Source organism: Macrosteles quadrilineatus, unplaced genomic scaffold, assembly GCF_028750875.1.
Source record: "Macrosteles quadrilineatus isolate MER2022 unplaced genomic scaffold, UCM_ALF_1.0 Scaffold_1__1_contigs__length_201487025, whole genome shotgun sequence".
NCBI classification, from domain to species: Eukaryota; Metazoa; Arthropoda; class Insecta; order Hemiptera; family Cicadellidae; genus Macrosteles; species Macrosteles quadrilineatus.
The window spans coordinates 184801903-184819759 of record NW_026542594.1 but is presented as its reverse complement, the minus strand read 5'-3'; the positions used below and the strand labels follow the sequence as shown (position 1 = coordinate 184819759).

The 17857-nt window shown below is 38.4% G+C and overlaps 1 protein-coding gene across 1 annotated transcript in view; it reads right to left on the bottom strand.

The window, feature by feature from the left end:
• LOC129003221 (ral GTPase-activating protein subunit beta) overlaps nucleotides 1-17857 on the bottom strand; it is a 124624-nt gene that overhangs the window by 69885 nt on the left and 36882 nt on the right. Inside the window, exons 47-54 of the mRNA XM_054431513.1 lie at nucleotides 15921-16061; nucleotides 12850-13076; nucleotides 12179-12286; nucleotides 11568-11763; nucleotides 10689-10905; nucleotides 9397-9634; nucleotides 8280-8441; nucleotides 7176-7311 (exon numbers count right to left, since the gene is read on the bottom strand). Coding sequence (XP_054287488.1) covers nucleotides 7176-7311; nucleotides 8280-8441; nucleotides 9397-9634; nucleotides 10689-10905; nucleotides 11568-11763; nucleotides 12179-12286; nucleotides 12850-13076; nucleotides 15921-16061 — 1425 coding nt within the window. The remainder of the gene's footprint in view (nucleotides 1-7175; nucleotides 7312-8279; nucleotides 8442-9396; nucleotides 9635-10688; nucleotides 10906-11567; nucleotides 11764-12178; nucleotides 12287-12849; nucleotides 13077-15920; nucleotides 16062-17857) is intronic.

Sequence of the window (17857 nt, the reverse complement as noted above, 5' to 3'; positions counted from 1 at the left end):
CCTACGCTTTGACACATAAGCCGTTTCCGGAACAAGAGCTAGAGACGGAGGAGGGGGAGGCCGAAAAGTACTTCGATCCCTCAAGTAAGCCTCATATTCCTCGGCCCTCCGAGTCAACTCTGGTATTGTAGAAAAGTCACTACGCCGTACCATAAGTTTATAATCGGGCTTCATATTCGTATAGACCAGGTTTAACTTCTGCTGAGCAGAGAATTCACCACTGCGCCGAATCAGGGTTGATATCGCAGTGAGATAACAGCGGAATGACTCGTTATCACCCTGCGTACGCTTGCGAATTTCCTCGTCAAGGTAGCGTCGGTATCCGGGAGGATAAAACTGGGTTTCAAAATCAGCCAGAAAATCTGCGAAACCAACCCAAAAACTCCTCTGGTTCCGATACCATAACAGAGCTTCCCCTTGAAGCAGCTCTGGCATTGCTCTTAACACCTCCTCATCGCTCAAGGAGTAGGTTTCTATCAGTTCACCGAGCCGCTCAACAAACGAGACGGGATCTCTTCTGCCATCGAATCGCAAATTCCACTTCCGTACCGAGTCACAAATGGAAGTAAACTCGCGACTACGTTTGTCAGGCATCGGTTGATAATAGGTAGACGTCGTAGGCAAGTGTGAATCTCTATTTCGCCTAACCGTCTCATCACTTGGCTGTCCAGAAAACCAAGACACAGTACTCGGCCTATCATGGAGGTTGCCACCTCCTACCCTCCTAGGTAGCCCATCTGTATACGATATATAGTTGCCCGGCTGTAGGTAAGGACGCGCATCTGACCGGGTTCTCAAAATTGAGTCACCCCACGAGGACTGAACCACGCCCCCAAGACAGGGTTGAAGACCTACTCTAGCCGAAGACACCCCGGTTGCAGAGGATACGGGTTCAGGCTGAATTTCGGTCGTTATAGGCCGCTGGAATCCGTCACTAAAGGTGACAAGGCTACCGGTCAAATTAAATGGGCCAGTCTCCTTACGTAAACCGTCTATGCTTGATGTCTTTGGTTCTGACGCGGTTCTCAACACCACGGCCAAGGTCTGCCTAACTGTGTCCACGTCAGTGCCAGGCGGGAGCCCCAGCATTTCACAAACACTATCCGCAACAACATGTTTGGCGTCCGACCCCACATTCTCGCCTGGGAAGGAGGGAGGACGTTGATCACCCCCAGAAGCACTCTCAGGCATGTAACCAGGTTCATGGCCCGTAGCCGTCACCCATGTAGGCTGCTGGGCTTGGTTAATCACCCCAGCCTGAGACAAGAAAGGCCACTGACTCTTAGGGTCCTTCCAGAACTGGCAAAACCTTCTCCTCATATCTTCCACCTTCCCTCGAGTGTCTAGACCAAACCTCTCCATCTCACGTGTGAGGTCCTCTTTACGCAATTCGTGGATCCACCCCACGCGAGGATCATCGAACGGAGACCTCAAGCCTTCACCCAAAATTGTCGGGTTTGCCCTTGGGATCGCCCCTAGAGTCGCAGGGGGTATTACGTCCCGCGTGACATTGAGAAGGTTCGCAGTACTACTGGTAGTCACCGTAAAGGTCCCAGCGCAAGTTGTCACTACTACCGGTACTGTGGTAACGGTTTGAGCAACCAACGACTCAACTTCAGTAGTATTCGGCATGACCGTAACACGGGCTTAATCAGATAAAGTCAAAAATAAAATAAAAAATTGTTAAATTAAAAAAAATTAAATTCGCCCACGTCTATGTATAGGTGTTATCACACTTAAACCCTTATCACCAGTTATAACAGTTAAATAAAATGCCTAAGTGCCAACAAGCTATTTAAAAGAATAATAAAGCAAGTACTAAATTATCAAATCAACACCAAAATAAAAAAAAATAAAATTATACTATACACCCCACAACAATAAATGCAGGTTCAATAAATAAAATATATACAACTGACAATAACTGGTTGCTAAGATTAGCACAAAAGTATCGGCCAAAATTGGCTATGCTACGTGGGCTAAATAAATTCACAACCACAATTTTAAATAATAATTGGTCGTTAACTAGTTTTACTTGGTCGTTAGTTAGCCTAAAACAAGCGCTAGTTCCCTCCAACTGATATAAACCAGCTCAAACTAGAGTTAGAATACTCTAGGTATATGCTAACTAACTAAAATTAAAACACAACTCCAGTAAAGCTAAGTCCAAATCAATCAAAAAATGTCCCTGTTCGGGCGCCAATGTAACGTGGCGTTTTTCCCGCTCGGAATATATGCGCTATTCCGTAGTTAAAGCGGGAAAGACGTCACCAACTCTCGCCAGCGGATCGCTCAAGTCGGCGTGCTGGGAAGTTTCCAGGGTTCAGATAAAAATAATTTATTTAATTAACTCAACAACCTAGCACAGGTACAGATTTGTATTTACGCAAAATGTAGTGTGAATCAGGTGTGAACTCAGTACCGGTAACCAACAACGCTACTGTACCATCATCATCGTTCACACCTGGAAATAGCTATTTAAATTAAATTTAAAAATAATGAAAAACCATTCAACGAAATTTTGAAACAATTTAATGTTGCAGTTTCGTCAACCTCAACACTTAGAATATTTCTTCTGAATATACTTAGCGTGCTCCACCCGACCTCGTGTTTGCACGACCTGCAGAGACGGGTTCAACTTTGCCCGCTTTGCCGCAGCAGTTAAACACCTACTGAATATCCCGGCAAAATAACCGCTATAACCCCGTCACCCTCAATATATATTGTAAACACAATATTAAACGAAATTTGTATCCCTAAAACTCTTTATTGCCACCCACGGGAGCCCTAGCATACGCTAAAGCGGACTTATACAAGTTCTAACACCCGACAAAGATCCTACCGTGAGTTTTATGTCTAAAAGGATAAAATGAGGGTTTATCGCTAAATAATAAAAAATAATAGTACACACTATTAAGATAAAGCCGAAGAATTACCTGTATACTCCAGGGATCTTCACTGATACACTAAGTAACGCGTTTAGCAAAATCACTAAAGTAATCACTCTAACGTCCTAACTCTCGCAATCGCAGGATTAGAATGTCGTCGCATCCCTAGCCCACAAGGGATCTCCACTACTTCCCCCTCCCTAACCCTCTAGGGATGGGGGAATCAGCTGATTCACTTCCCAGCTGATCGGTGACGTCACGAGTTCAAACTTGGCGCTGTCACAACACAACGCCAAGACAGCCGACTAGTAGTACAGGTTATGATGTTAATGTTGTTATTCACCTGCGCCGACTGTGAAATTATACGGCAGAACTTTAATATCGTCGCTGGTTTAAACAAAAAGTATAATTTCCACCCGTGACGTGTAGCTTAGTGTGCGACAAAGTGTATGCATGTTATGTACGCGACGTTGTATTTGTGATCGCGGTTCACCACCCTAGCCTAAACAACAACTTTGACCGTACTTCCCAAAGGTGTATATTAGGTATGGGGGTTACACGGAAACGGTTTATCACTCGTTTTGTACACAACGATGCAATACTGTGACTTGTGAATCTCAAAAATAGTGTCTTTAGTGATTTTGCCAAAAGTGAGGTTATCCCTACTTCAACCCTAGGATAGGCCTAGAACAGCCTATTTACCTTACCATGATAGGTTTACCACTATCACCAACCAGGTAAGGAATAGGCCTACTGATAATTAAATAATAAATAATAAAACTTAACCCCTCTATAATTTTGACCCATTACAGAAGATTGATAATAAAAACGCCCATATCATATGAAAACAAGGAGGTAGCACTTACATGGACTGGCTGCCACTGTATAAGGCGATGGTTGGGGCCTTATAGAAAGATTAGAAATGTAGAAGGGCAAAATTGTGGAATAAGAGGAATGATAATAACACCCACTTTATATAAAAATAAGATGAAATGATAATGAGAGTTATGAAAGGACAATGTTGTAGTACATGAAGATGGATAATAAAAATGGTGTGAAAAGATTGAGTAAATGGAAATAGAATTGTGTGTTGTAAATGGAAAATGTTGTATTACAAGAAGGTTGATAATAAAAACGCCCATATCATATGAAAACAAGGAGTTAGCACTTACATGGATTGGCTGCCACTGTATAAGGCGATGGTTGGGGCCTTATAGAAAGATTAGAAATGTAGAAGGGCAAAATTGTGGAATAAGAGGAATGATAATAACACCCACTTTATATAAAAATACGATGAAATGATAATGAGAGTTATGAAAGGACAATGTTGTAGTACATGAAGATGGATAATAAAAATGCCCATATCGAATAAAAACAAGGAGGTAGCACTTACATGGACTGGCTGCCACTGTATAAGGCGATGGTTGGGGCCTTATGCAAAAAAAGACAAGAAATGTAGAAGGGCAAAGTTGTGGAATAAGAGAAATGATAATAAGACCCATATTATATTAAAATGCGATGAAAGGATAATGAGAGTTGTAAACGGACAATGTTGTAGTAAAGAAGATTGATAATTAATAACTCATATTATATGAAAATTAAAAGGTGTGAAAATAAGAGTTTTGGAAGGACAATGTAAGAACGCCTATATCAAATGAAAAGGAATAATAATAATGCCTATATTATATGACAATTAGAAGGTGTGAAAATAAGAGTTGTAAATGGAAAATGTTGTATTACAAGAAGATTGATAATAAAAACACCTATATCATATGAAAACAAGGAGGTAGCACTTACATGGATTGGCTGCCATTGAATAAGGCGATGGTTGGGGCCTTATAGAAAGATTAGAAATGTAGAAGGGCAAAATTGTGGAATAAGAGGAATGATAATAACACCCACATTATATAAAAATACGATTAAATGATAATGAGAGTTATGAAAGGACAATTTTGTAGTACATGAAGATGGATAATAAAAATGCCCATATCAAATGAAAACAAGGAGGTAGCACTTACATGGACTGGCTGCCACTGTATAAGGCGATGGTTGGGGCCTTATGCAAAAAAAGACAAGAAATGTAGAAGGGCAAAGTTGTGGAATAAGAGAAATGATAATAAGACCCATATTATATTAAAATGTGATAAAAGGATAATGAGAGTCATGGAAAGAACCTGTTGTAATACAAGAAGATTGATAATAAATAGGAACATATCATATGACCACAAGGAGGTAGCACTTACATGGACTATCTGCCACTGTATAAGGCGATGGTTGGGGCCTTATACAAAAAAAAAGACAAGAAATAAAGAAGAGCAAAGTAGTGTAATAAGAGAAATGATAATAACACTAATTTTATATGAAAACTCGCCTTTAGCTCGCTGGGGGCTCCGCCCCCAGGCCCCCTTTTTTGGTTGGGGGTAAATCAGCCACGGGGGACACGGCGCAAGAGCTACAATCGTGCCAAATTTCAGATATCCAGTTGATCTAGAAATGGGTAAACGTGATTTTGACTTGTGCACCTGTAAGAATAACATTGGGGCGAGGGGGGGGGGTTTAATATTTGGGGGGAGGATATATTTATAAAATTTACCTTTCCGTAATGGGCGCATTACCTACAATCGTGCCAAATTTCAGATATCCAGTTAATCTAGAAATAGGTAAACGTGATTTAGACTTATACACCTGTAAGAATAACATTGGGGGGGAGGATTTAATATTTCGGGGGGGGGGGGTTGTAAATATTACCCTTAACTTAGGATCCCATACTACAATAGTACCAAATTACAAGTCTCTAGCACGTTTCTAAACAATTCAGATGATAATAACAAATTTCATCAAAGTCATCAAATTTCAATGTTATTCTCCATGAGAATAACATGGGGCTCTTAAAAACTTTCAAATTTTGACATTAAAATTAAGTTTTGGGGGTCAATGAGTAAAGTTACGAAAAAGCATGTAATGAGTAAAATTTAAAATAAAGTAAGGAGAATACAAGGCAATAATACAAGGTATAATACAATACAATAATAATACAATACAAGGCAATTGTTGGGGCCTTATAAAAAAAGACAAAAATTGTAGAAGGGCCAATGTTGTGGTATAAGAGGAATGATAATAACACACATATTATATAAAAATAAGAAGGTGTAAAAATAAGAGTTGTATATGGAAAATGTTGTAGTACAAGAAGATTGATTATAAAAACGCCTGTATCATATAAAAACCAGATGGTAGCACTTACATGGATTGGCTAATACTATATAAGGCGATGGTTGGAGCCGTATAAAAAGACAATAAACGTAGAAGGGCAAAATTGTGGTACAAGATTATATGAAAAAAGAAGGTGTGAAAATAGGAGTTGTAAATAGACAATATTTTAGTACAAGAAGATTAATAATAAAAACGCCCCGATCATAATTATGAAAACAAGGAGGCCGCACTTACATGGACTGGCTGCCACTGTATAAGGCGATGGTTGGGGCCTTATACAAAAAAAGACAAGAAATTTAGAAGGGCAATGTTTTGGAATAGGAGGAATGATAATAACACACATATTATAGGAAAATACGATGGAATGATAGTAAGAGTAGTGGAAGGACAATGTTGTGGTAGATGAAGATTGATAATAAAAATGCCTATATCATATAAAAAAGGAGGTAGCACTTACATGGACTGGCTGCCACTGTATAAGGCGATGGTTGGGGCCTCTTAGAAAGACAAGAAATGTAGAAGGGCAAAGTTTCGGAATAAGAGGAATGATAATAACACCAATATTATATGAAAATAAGAATGTATGATAAGAAGAGTTGTAAATGGACAATGTTGTAGTACTAGAAGGTTGATAATAAAAATGCCTATATTATATGAAAACAAGGAGGTAGCAATTACACGGACTGGCTACCACTATATAAGGCGATGGTTGGGGCCTTATAAAAAGACAAGAAATGTAGAAGGGCAATGTTGTGGTACAAGAGGAATGATAATATCACCCATATTATAATAAAATAAGAAGGTATGATAATAAGATATCTGGAAGGACAATGTTGCAATACAAGAAGATTGATAATAAAAATGTCCATATTATCTGAAAAGAAGGAGGGTGCAATTACATGGACTGGCAAGAGGAGAGACAAGAGTGGATGTGAAGTGGAGGTGTGCAGATATAGGAGTACCATATGACAAATATTGTTCATTTCACATGAAAAGTACCTCTCAAGTACTGTAGCCTACTTGTAGAAACTAAATTAATTACTCGACACTGGAGTACTTGCTCTTATATCTTACCCGAGCCAGTGGTGTGGTTCAGCTTGTAGCTGGTAGCAATGTGACCTGTCCAGCCCGGATGTTGAGAGACTCTCACTACCCAGCCTAGAGACAGCAGCATCTCCAGGAAATGTGGGGAGACAGTTGATTCTGACAACTGAATAACATAACCCAACGTCAAATCATAATTTTTCTATATTGTAATCTAACAAGCGATATTAATAAATTAGGAGTGTCTTATTCCAGAAATCCTTATACAGATTTGTTCAATTCTCAAAATAATATTCTAATAGTTGGCAAACCTTACTGTAGTAAGTCGAACAGAGGAGACTCTGAGAAGGTTAGTTTTGTTATATTCAGTTATCAAAGAGTTTTGAGATGCTTTATCAATTTTAAGGTTGGAATATCCACATGTTTTTTTAAGGTTAACCCAATCAATGACATTGAGATTATCATTATCAATGATTAATTTTGGCTTCCAAGTTATTTTTAAAGTGGAAAAAAGCGAGACTACAATGGTTTGGATGTGTGAAAAGAATGTGATGAGAGAGAATTTGATGATTTGAGTTGATAGTTATAGAGGGAAGAACTAAGAATTATTAAAGAAGGTCGATATATATATACCGTATAGGAGATGAGGAGTTTGGAGAACGGATGGAAAATGGTACAGTAGACTCTCGCTCATCCGGACTAATGTGGCGGGCGTCCGGTCCGGATTACAAAAAATCCGGACTATCAAGAGTCGAGCAAATACACAGTACTGTATATAGCCGTTTTTTTCAATTTAGTTCCAGGTCCACAGTAATGATAGCCGGGCATATGCACTTCCACTGGTAATAATTTGTACCGCCGTGTTATCCGATTTTTTCACTATTCAAGGTAGTCTCGGTCCCGTTTTGCTTGGATAATCGGACTTCTACTGTACTGTGCTACTAAAAAAAAATCACGATTGCCGATCCGGACTACCGGGAGTCCGGACAAGGCCGATCCGGATGAGCGAGAGTCTACTGTATTGGATAAAAGCTGTTGAGGGATAGGTGGAGACGGAGAAGCCTATTCAACATCCAATCTTGGGATGGGAATAACTGGAATGTATATTTATCCTATTTCCTGTCGTGGACTTACCACATTGTTCAGAATGTGTTCAGGTTGTTTCTGGCCAGCTCTGACATAGAATACATGACAGGTGTTAGCTGTACGGCTGCCTATGTTGTCAAGGGCCTCTAAGTCCTGACAGAAGGACGGGTGACTCGTGTCCAGGGCGACCAATGGCGGTAGTCCTGGCTCCTATGGGGAGTAGAGAGCATTAAACATCAGTATACAATAATTGGCTGGAATTGTGAATCAAAGCCTAATATGCTAGTCAGGGTGATAAAGGGATCGAAGTTGTCGTGGCTTTCAGTTTAAGAGGGAGAGTAGAACAAGCAGGATTTTGATGGTTGGAAGTTTGAACATTGGAGAAGAATGCAAGAGAGAAGTCATAGTTAATTGAAGTCAATGAAATGATACAGGGAAGGGGAATAAATGGAAACTTGAAAAGAACGTAGAGATGAAGTGATAATGGATGTGAAGAGGGGGGGGTGAGATCTGGCAGACGGTGAAAGGTGAAACTGTTAAGGGAAATATAGCCTTTTTGATGCCCAAACCCAGGATGAAATGGACACGTTTCTATGTACTTATGGTACATGACTTCAACAGCTTTATCAACAAATTACAGATTAACAGATTGCTAGATCTATAAAACATTTAACTGTTCAAGTGCTGCTACTAAACTTAATAAAATAAGATTCAATAATAATTTGTTCCATTACTTACAATTTCTTTGTTTGCTGGATTCTTCTTGGGCTGAGACTGAAAAAAACTCTTAAGAAAATAGATTGGTGCTTGCAACCTGAAGTCATCGTAACTTGTACAGAGATAACTTTGGTGAAGAAACACACCAGTCTCTGTTTCCTCCCAATTAAATCACAACAGCTGAAGCAACTAGTATTTTGAAACCTCGTTGTAGCCCCTAAGCTGTGTAAAATAATATTCACCCATAAACTACATTATTTACCCCTTCTTTGATATGAAGGTCATGCCTGGAACTGAATCCATTTGGCAGTAAAAATAAAGTGGTGATAAAGTTTGCTTGCAATCTAAACCTCTACAAAAAAACTCTTAAACGGTATTGTCCTTTCTGCGTCTTCATTCCCTTTTAGCACGCCTGAAGCGACTAGTATTCCAACTAGTATTTAGTCACCTGATTGTTGTCAAGTCTTGACAACAGTCCGAAGTGTGACAGGAAGAGCCTGGCAGTCTGGAAGTCGTGGCAGGGTGGGGGAGGGGTACACTCTCCCAGGGGTGGTCCAGGAGGGGAGGGGGCAGCACTCTCCCCCTTCTCCAGCTGTATCTGAGACTCCAGCAGTCGTGAGAGTTCACTCAGTTCTCCGCTGGGGTCTTCCAGCAGCATGGCTCCTAGGTCTGGGATTGACTTGTCCCTAAAACAGTAACGGTGTACAGAAGCATGGATTTAACATACCCTCTGATAGATTTTTCATCCTGAAGCATCAGTTAAAGATTGGGTAAGGCACAACGGCTGAAGTATTTTAAGGCATATTTCTGTCCGGTAAAAAACATATCTTTATCTTTTCTTATTTTATCAATTTTAAAACTATTTTGCTGTTAAAAACTGTTGTAAAACTTACTGTTGCTTATTATTTCTAAAAAGAAAAGTAAAATATTGAAAGAATTCAGACTATGAGCAACTTTTTAATACTTTAACACTTTATTATGAAATGGGGACCATTCGAAAGTAGGTATTTTAAGCCAAGTATGAATGGAGGTGAGTGTAGGATGAGTGGGAAAGGGAACTAAGCTACTTGGACATCAAACACATTAGGTCCTTGGTCTTCTGGGTACGACCGCATTGGAAAACTAGGAGAAACACTAGTTGCTGACGTTTCGGCTTCGTTGCATATAGCCATCAGTTAGTGCCTGTCACCAGCTCTGAAGATGGCTATATGCAACGAAGCCGAAACATCAGCAACTAGTGTTTCTCCTAGTTTTCCAACACGGTCTTAGAAGACCAAGGACTTTGTGTTAGTAATTGTGACTGTGGAAGCCTCACTTCCTATGATCAAACACATTTTAGGATTTTTCAATAGGAGAAGTCTACTGGCAGCATCCAATCAATGTCAGCAGCAGAACACCTAACTGTACTTGGCATACAACGACATAAAACACACACTAGACAGGCTTCAGGTTCAACAAAGATAGTCAAAAGTCTACTTGCACTATCAAAGGTTGGTGAAAGTAGTGAGTAATTAAGTAGATTTTCCAGTTAAGATTTTCAAAAGATTTTTCTCTAATGACAAAACACATTACATAATGCCAAAGAATGTTACAGATCTGCTGTTATATAGGGTTCCATTCAACCCCAATTAGTTTAGATCAGTAGGATTCTATTGTATAATGCAATACAAAGGTCATATGTTAGGCTTTTAGTAAATCTCCCAACTTGGAAATATTTCTCCAAAATTCTTCAACACTCACGCCCTACACTGAGGTATCCTGTCCACGCTGTCAGGGAAGTACTTGTGTTTGGGTTGCTGCCTGGAGGGTAGTTCCTCCAAGGGTACAGGTCGCCCAGGGTTGGGTGTGTGCTGGTACTTGGTGCCACTACGGTGTCGAGGCAAGTGACGAAGCTGTAGAGTCCAGGCGTGTCGGCCGAACCCTCCTCTGATCAGCACAGTGATGGTTGGCTGCGGGTCTGTCATCAGATACCCCTCTTAGTTAGCCTACTACACTCATCCTTCGCTCACATTTGGGTTAAAATACAATACAATAAAATACAATAGTGGCGTCCCCTCCCCATCTTAAATAATTGATATAATTGATAATTGATACTGACTAGGTGGTTTTGATGTTTGCCAATTTGAGAGAAAATAATTGGACATGGACACCTATTCAAGTGTTATCAAAATACCTCCAGAGCTAACAGATTTTGCATAAAAATACTACACAGATCCAAACATACTTTTGGATGTTGATGGATAACGAAAACACCAACCTTATCCAATTCCATCATCCAGCTATCCATTAATAATGGTGGAGACTTTTTTAGGATATAACATTTTTACTTTAGGTGTTGTATTAAACCATCATAGTGTGTAAAGAACACTTTCAGGAAATTATTGGCATTTGGTCTTAAACCTATTTCTAGATGCTACTAATCTGAACATAGGCTGATTGGTTGACTGAATTCTGCAATTCTGAGGTAGATGTTAATAACAAAAAATTTGTCTATAGACACATTGAGCTTCAAATGACTGGTATTCAAAATCTGTGATTCCCAAATTAAATTACTCTGCTGACTAAATTAAACTTATTTAAGTTTTATGAATCACACACAAACTAATAAAAAGTACCGACCTTGATCATTTCCCAAAGGCTCCTCTAGCAAAGCCAGCACAGTGGAATTCTCCACCACAAAGTAGCGGAACTTGGCCACAGCAGACACTTGGGTGAGGGCCTCGCCGCTCCATGAGTTGCAATGTTTGACTAGCAACACCTCGTCTAGCAGACAGGACAGGGACTCTGCCCCACAGGCTGCTGGGAAGTAGCCCACCTAGGGACGAGACACCAATATTACAGTGTAGAATCCCAACAGGGATCAGGGTGGTAACATCTTCAATCTAGTGTGTGATAAAAATTAAGAAAATCTTGCACACTGCAGCCATTTCAGATAATTCCCTGTAATTTTTTGTCATTGTTGCCGTTGAAATTCTATACAGATGTAGCTAACACTCGTAGCTTTTGTAATGCACCTCATACTTTTCAGCAATTACCCCAAACTTTGTACGTAAATTGTTCACTGCAGTTTCTTGCAACTGATGTTTCTTGTCAAAAAAGTTCCTAATATTAATTTAATTCCATAATTATTTTTTTAATTCTTTGTCGTTCTAAGCTCATTGGTTACTTTGTCACAAGCTTGCATATCTTGATTATTGATTCTACTGATGAACTAACTAATAATTATTTACCTGTTCCAAGACAACAGTCAACAAAGACTCCGCAGCATCCCGGACCCTCATTGACACTGGCTTCAACTCTTTTTCATCTTTCATCTTCAGTGGTTCTCCCGGCTTGCCCTGAAAATTTAAAGTATAGTGTACAAAGTGCCAGTCAGTACTAAAGTGTTGTCCTAAACGTTTAACGCTAGTATGATAGGGGCTGACTGTAAATTACGGTCTACAACTCCGTGCGACCAAATGAGCTTGTTCAAACCTTCACCAGCACTGTGTTCTTTGCTGCATCCCCTACTATTATAACTTAACCAGTTCCCACCCCTGTGCGCCGGGGAGCGGTCTAGTGGTTAGAGCGCGGGACTCCGGTTCCTGGGGTCCCGGGTTCAAATCCTGCCAAATCACCAATGGATTTTATCTAAGTGATGATGCCATAACCTCGAGGTCTAGCCTGAAGTAATGTGAAAAACAATTCCGGGCTCGTGCCTAGCGTCCTAGGACAAATAAAAACCCTCTGTGCGACAATTATTCGTCATAGTTTAGCCTAAAACGATATGAGGGCTCCTAGGTAAAATTGGAGAGCTAATTTAATTAGTATTAACCAACCGAAATCTATTCATCACATACATTGTCTATGGGCTAGTTTTTCTACTAATTATCAATGTGCTTGGCCAAATAAATATTTTTACCTGACTCTTGGTGCCGGATATGCCGAGCTCCACCACCTCCAGCACGGTGTGCAGCGTCTCTTTGTCATTGAGCAGTGTGGGGTGGGTGACCAGCCACACCTCGGCTGTTTGGAAGGCTGCCACGATGGTGGAGTGTAGATCCTTGCTGTGTCCCGGGGGTGGACGTCCGCACTGGAACACTATGTAGTCACACAACCACTTGACCGCTCTCTTGCACTCGAGCGCATCTGTAGGACAAAATTAACTGTCCAAATATAGAAAAAAATATGAAAAACCCACGAACCCAATAGGAGAAAAGAATTGAAATCAAGAAGAGCGCACAAGTTAACGGATATTGACTCAAAACAATATAAGACCTCACAAGAAAGACAAGACAAAAATGGATAAACAGAATAAGTTATGGATAGACCAGATAAGGATGCTACATTCAGTTACACGAGTACCAAAGCACAAAGGATTGCTAACAAATTCAAGAAGTTTGGAGTATCATCCTATCTTGAGTAAAATACTGCATCCACAAATAGATATGTAGATGTAACAAAATCCATCCTTCCCCTACAAAATAAATTGTAAGGATTGTGATACCTTGTACATCGGTCAACTGTGAACTTTGTTAAACGTTTCAAAAACCATCTGCTTAGAGACACAACAAACCAGGGAGGTAAAATTTTGCACATCAAATGTTACAAAAGGGCCACTTATTTAGGAAAATGGAGGAGAATCCATTTATTTTAAAAGTTAGAAAGGAAATTTGATGAACGCTTGGGAAGGATTGTTTATTTATGAGTAAAAATGTAAAAAGTGAAATAAGTTAATAATAAACAAGTAAATTTTTACTCCAGTTGTAATTAAAGAAACTTTCTGCCTAGAACTTTCAGTAGCCAATAGGACATAAGTACAAGCCATCCAGATTCTTGTCATTCCCCCATTGGGTCTGATGAGGATTGGATCCACCTTTAATGAATATTTATCGTCTTTTTGAAACAGTACAATGTGTAAACATTTGTTTTCAGTTTTCCGTAAGTTTGTTTACAAGCTCCTACAAAAACGTAAGCAACCATTTCAGCTCAAAAGTCCAAAATATCCCAAGAATAACATAACCAAAACTTCCAACTTAACTTCATGTTGTGTTGTTTATTCCGAATCACGTTGACAATAATATTGTAAAAAGGTTAAAATACCTGTAACTGCCTCGTGATTCCTCTGTTCCTGTATTGGACTACGCACGTTTCGATGTATTCACATCATCATCAGGTCACAAACTTGAAGCACTTAAACCATTCTTGAATTGGTAGCGTCAAAGTTTACAAAAAAATACACAAAACATTTAAAATTTAAAAAACAGGGACAAAAACTGTAGGCCTACAGACACTGGTGTGCACATGACGGGTGCCGAGTCTCAACTGGTTCAGGAGCTGAACTTTGTCCCCTGGCCGCCTTTATCACGGTCCTTGTCCAACTTTATGAGTGATTCAAATAGAATATTAGTTTGCAGAGTGCTTTTGTCATTTAATATGTCCTGGGGATTGTTTTTTGCGGCTTTATAAATTTCAAACTGTTCCAGAGCTGTCATGATCCTGCCTTTGTTACAAATGTGCAATGGTTTTAAGTTTGTTTCCAAATTAGTATGTTGTGGTTGTTTAGTACCAGATGTTCGGCATAATTAGATTTTTGCACCTTGGAGGCTTTTGGAATGTGTTCTTTGAATCTTTTCTCGAAGGACCGCCCTGTTTGGCCTATGTAAAATTTACTGCAGTCGTTACAGGATAATTTATATACTCCGGTTCTCTTGTTAACATCACCACCTGATCCTTTAGTGTTTATAAGCTTATCTAATTTGTTTGAGGTTCTGAAGGATACTATTTTTCCATGTTTTTTCATCTCATTTTTTATTGTTAGAGGCAATTGTTCGCCAAATTCTGCTGAAACAAACTCACGTTTATTTTGTGGAATTCGAGTGGGAGGATTGTTCAATTTCTTGCGGTGTTTTTTAATTAAATTATCAATCATAACAGGACTGTATCCGTTGGATGTTGCGATGTGCTTTAAGATGTTTCTTTCGGTTTCGTAATCTTCAGTGTTCAATGGTATGGTTAAAAGGCGATGAACAAAACTATTATATGCGCTTAAGCGAAACATCTGTTACAACTACTACACTTGGTTTTTTTTTGTTTTTTTTTTTTTTGTTAACCTGTGCGGTGGACTTTTAAATCTGGTCAAAGGACAAACGATGAAAATTGGAACCGCACTGTAGGTTGAGGGTTTGAATCCCGTTTCAAGTCTAGGGAGCAACTCATGATGAGTACATATTCTGTCTGTTGCAAGCTATGTGGGAGAGGCCTACCAAACTAAAAATAGTAGATTGTTTTAAAATTAAGTAAAAAATATGCAAACAATAATAAATAAAAATAATTAATGAACATATTGCTACGTGAAAGAAAAAACAGTGTTTGTATTTACCTGTCAGTTTCCTTGCTGCATGAAATAAATTGAAAAGTTAATGTTTAAGGTTAATACCAGGGATGTATCAAAACTAAAAATAATATCTCAAAGCCACTAAAAGATTTTAAAAAAATCCATTTTGGTATTTAGTCTTAGTATCTCCACATAGAAGTTAAGTGCAGGGGAAACATGCTAATAAAACAATTGTGCGCTTTCAGCTCTAGTATGTTGTGTGGACAGTTTATTATAAACATGTGACGAGCAAGGAAGCGCCATCACGCGATCACTGTGCGGAAATCCCTATTGCTCAGGGCACAGTGTATTCCTTTACTGTGAGCGTAGTAGTACATGAGGACGAGGGGGCGGTGTTGGATTTCCCTAGACACCAGTGACTGTGCTAGACACCACTTAAGTGTACCATTGAATGTTTCCTCTTTACCATACTTCTCTTGGCAATCTCATAAATGATTGATAACAATTTTTGCTACTTTCTATAAAGACAAAGATGTCTTAAATATATGCATTAAGTTGTATCCTAATTTTTAAACAAAAAGATCAGCTATCAAACTATTACTATGGACAATGGGAAAAAATATTGGCCTGGAATGTATCGTTTCGATATTCCTCACCGGTTTCTCTGATGTTTGTGCGAGCCAGGCCAGCCAACAGTTCGAGAGCAGCGAGTGAGACGTTCAAGTCCGTCTTCCATGAGGAGATGAGACGATGACACACCAGACATGTAGCCCTTACAAACAGTGCGTTGGCCGAGTCTAGACCAGAAAAATGCAACTTTATTGAATTGAATATACAGATAACGTACACAACGTCTCCTAACACTACTTAAATGTTTACACTGATAAGATTTGTTTAAAGACAGTAAATAAATGTATAATAGATTTAACATTGGTCATGGGTTTTTGACCAACCACTCAATGGTCATCATAAGGCAAAATCCAAGACTGATTTAATATTCATTTAATTGTATAATACTGTAGCACCAATACATACATATAATGCTGTTAAGAAGCTAAGTAGGATAGTGATGAAAAAGTATTTCCCACAGACAACACAAGTCTTTTTTAGGTTTTAACGTCAGTAATCTGAAATATAAACTGATCATGGGTTTTACCTTTGTAAGTTATTGTTTTGTTAGGTTACTTACTGAGTATTTAGGGTATACTGGTAAAAGGTCCATACGCTACTCACTAAAAATATCTTACTAATGGTAAAGATTTCAATAAAAGATTATTGATCAATGAGAAGTTTGTGATACGTGTTACTGCAAAATATCAATAAGTTAACTATAGTAATAGTTTTAGTTAGATTTTGATTTTAGTAAGCTTGATTAAAATTTGCTTATTTTTTAGAGTAAACTTAACGTTAACATTGAATCTTGAATCAATATTTAAGTTGTGCCTCCATAAAAAGTTATAATGAACAAAATTTAATTTTTTTCTCTTCAGGTTTTTTTTTATTAACCTGAAAATATGATACTGAAATATGGTCAAATAGGCTATCATGAATGGGAACTCACGTTACTAAGAATTTATAATGAGTACATAATGATGTAGAAGATGTTTTCCTTAATTTCAGATCATCCAACAGAAAATTCAAAAAAAATTAAGACAAAAAGTTGATAAATTTTTAATTTTTGAAATAAACAAATTTTGGAAATCTTTAAGCTTTTACGAGGTAAAAAATTATGATAACCTCTTACTATACTGATTGTGTAACATCATACCGATAAAATGATCATGATGATATCATAAAAAAATGGCAAACCCTGTAGTACAATTTAGCCAGTATCACACATCATTGAACCAATTGAGGCTCTAACTGAAGCATTTGATCATGTTTATAGAGCTTAGACATAATACGGAGGATGCGAAGAACAGACTGTGATTTGAGTTATTTTTTTATGTCAAAAATTTTAAATTTTATATTTCTGTACTAATTGCAACCAACATTGATTCTTAAATAGTAATGAATTTATTATTTTAAATAGATTACTACTAAAGCATTTATAACTATAATAACCAAACTATCCTGAGACCCCTATGATAAAACGGATCACCAGTAAAAAGATAATAAGCGAACATGCATGTATAATATAAAAATCATGCATAATAAATCCATGCATCCCAAATTTTAAAGTGTCTTTAAAAACGTGTTTGAAAAGCAAAATAAAGTTTTGTTGAAAATATGTTTATTTGACAACATAGAACAAATGTTAAGTCAGGATACCATTGACTAAACACACTCTCATGATAGTTTTACCAAATTTGATGGTTACAAATTTATTCCAATAAGAAAAAATAAACAATTATTTAAAGAATATAGCTTGCAGAATTGTAATTATCAAAGTAATACACAGACTTGATATTATGAATCACCTATTCAATCAACTATAGTCCTTGCCACGCTAAGTTGAGGCAGCCCAAGGCCGCACTAGATACACGCCGTGCGGCCTTGGGCTGCCTCAACTTATGGTGGCGAGGACTATAATTGACTACGACTCATGTGAGTAGCCAATCACCACATTTTGCAGCAAGGTAGCCAGACTGCT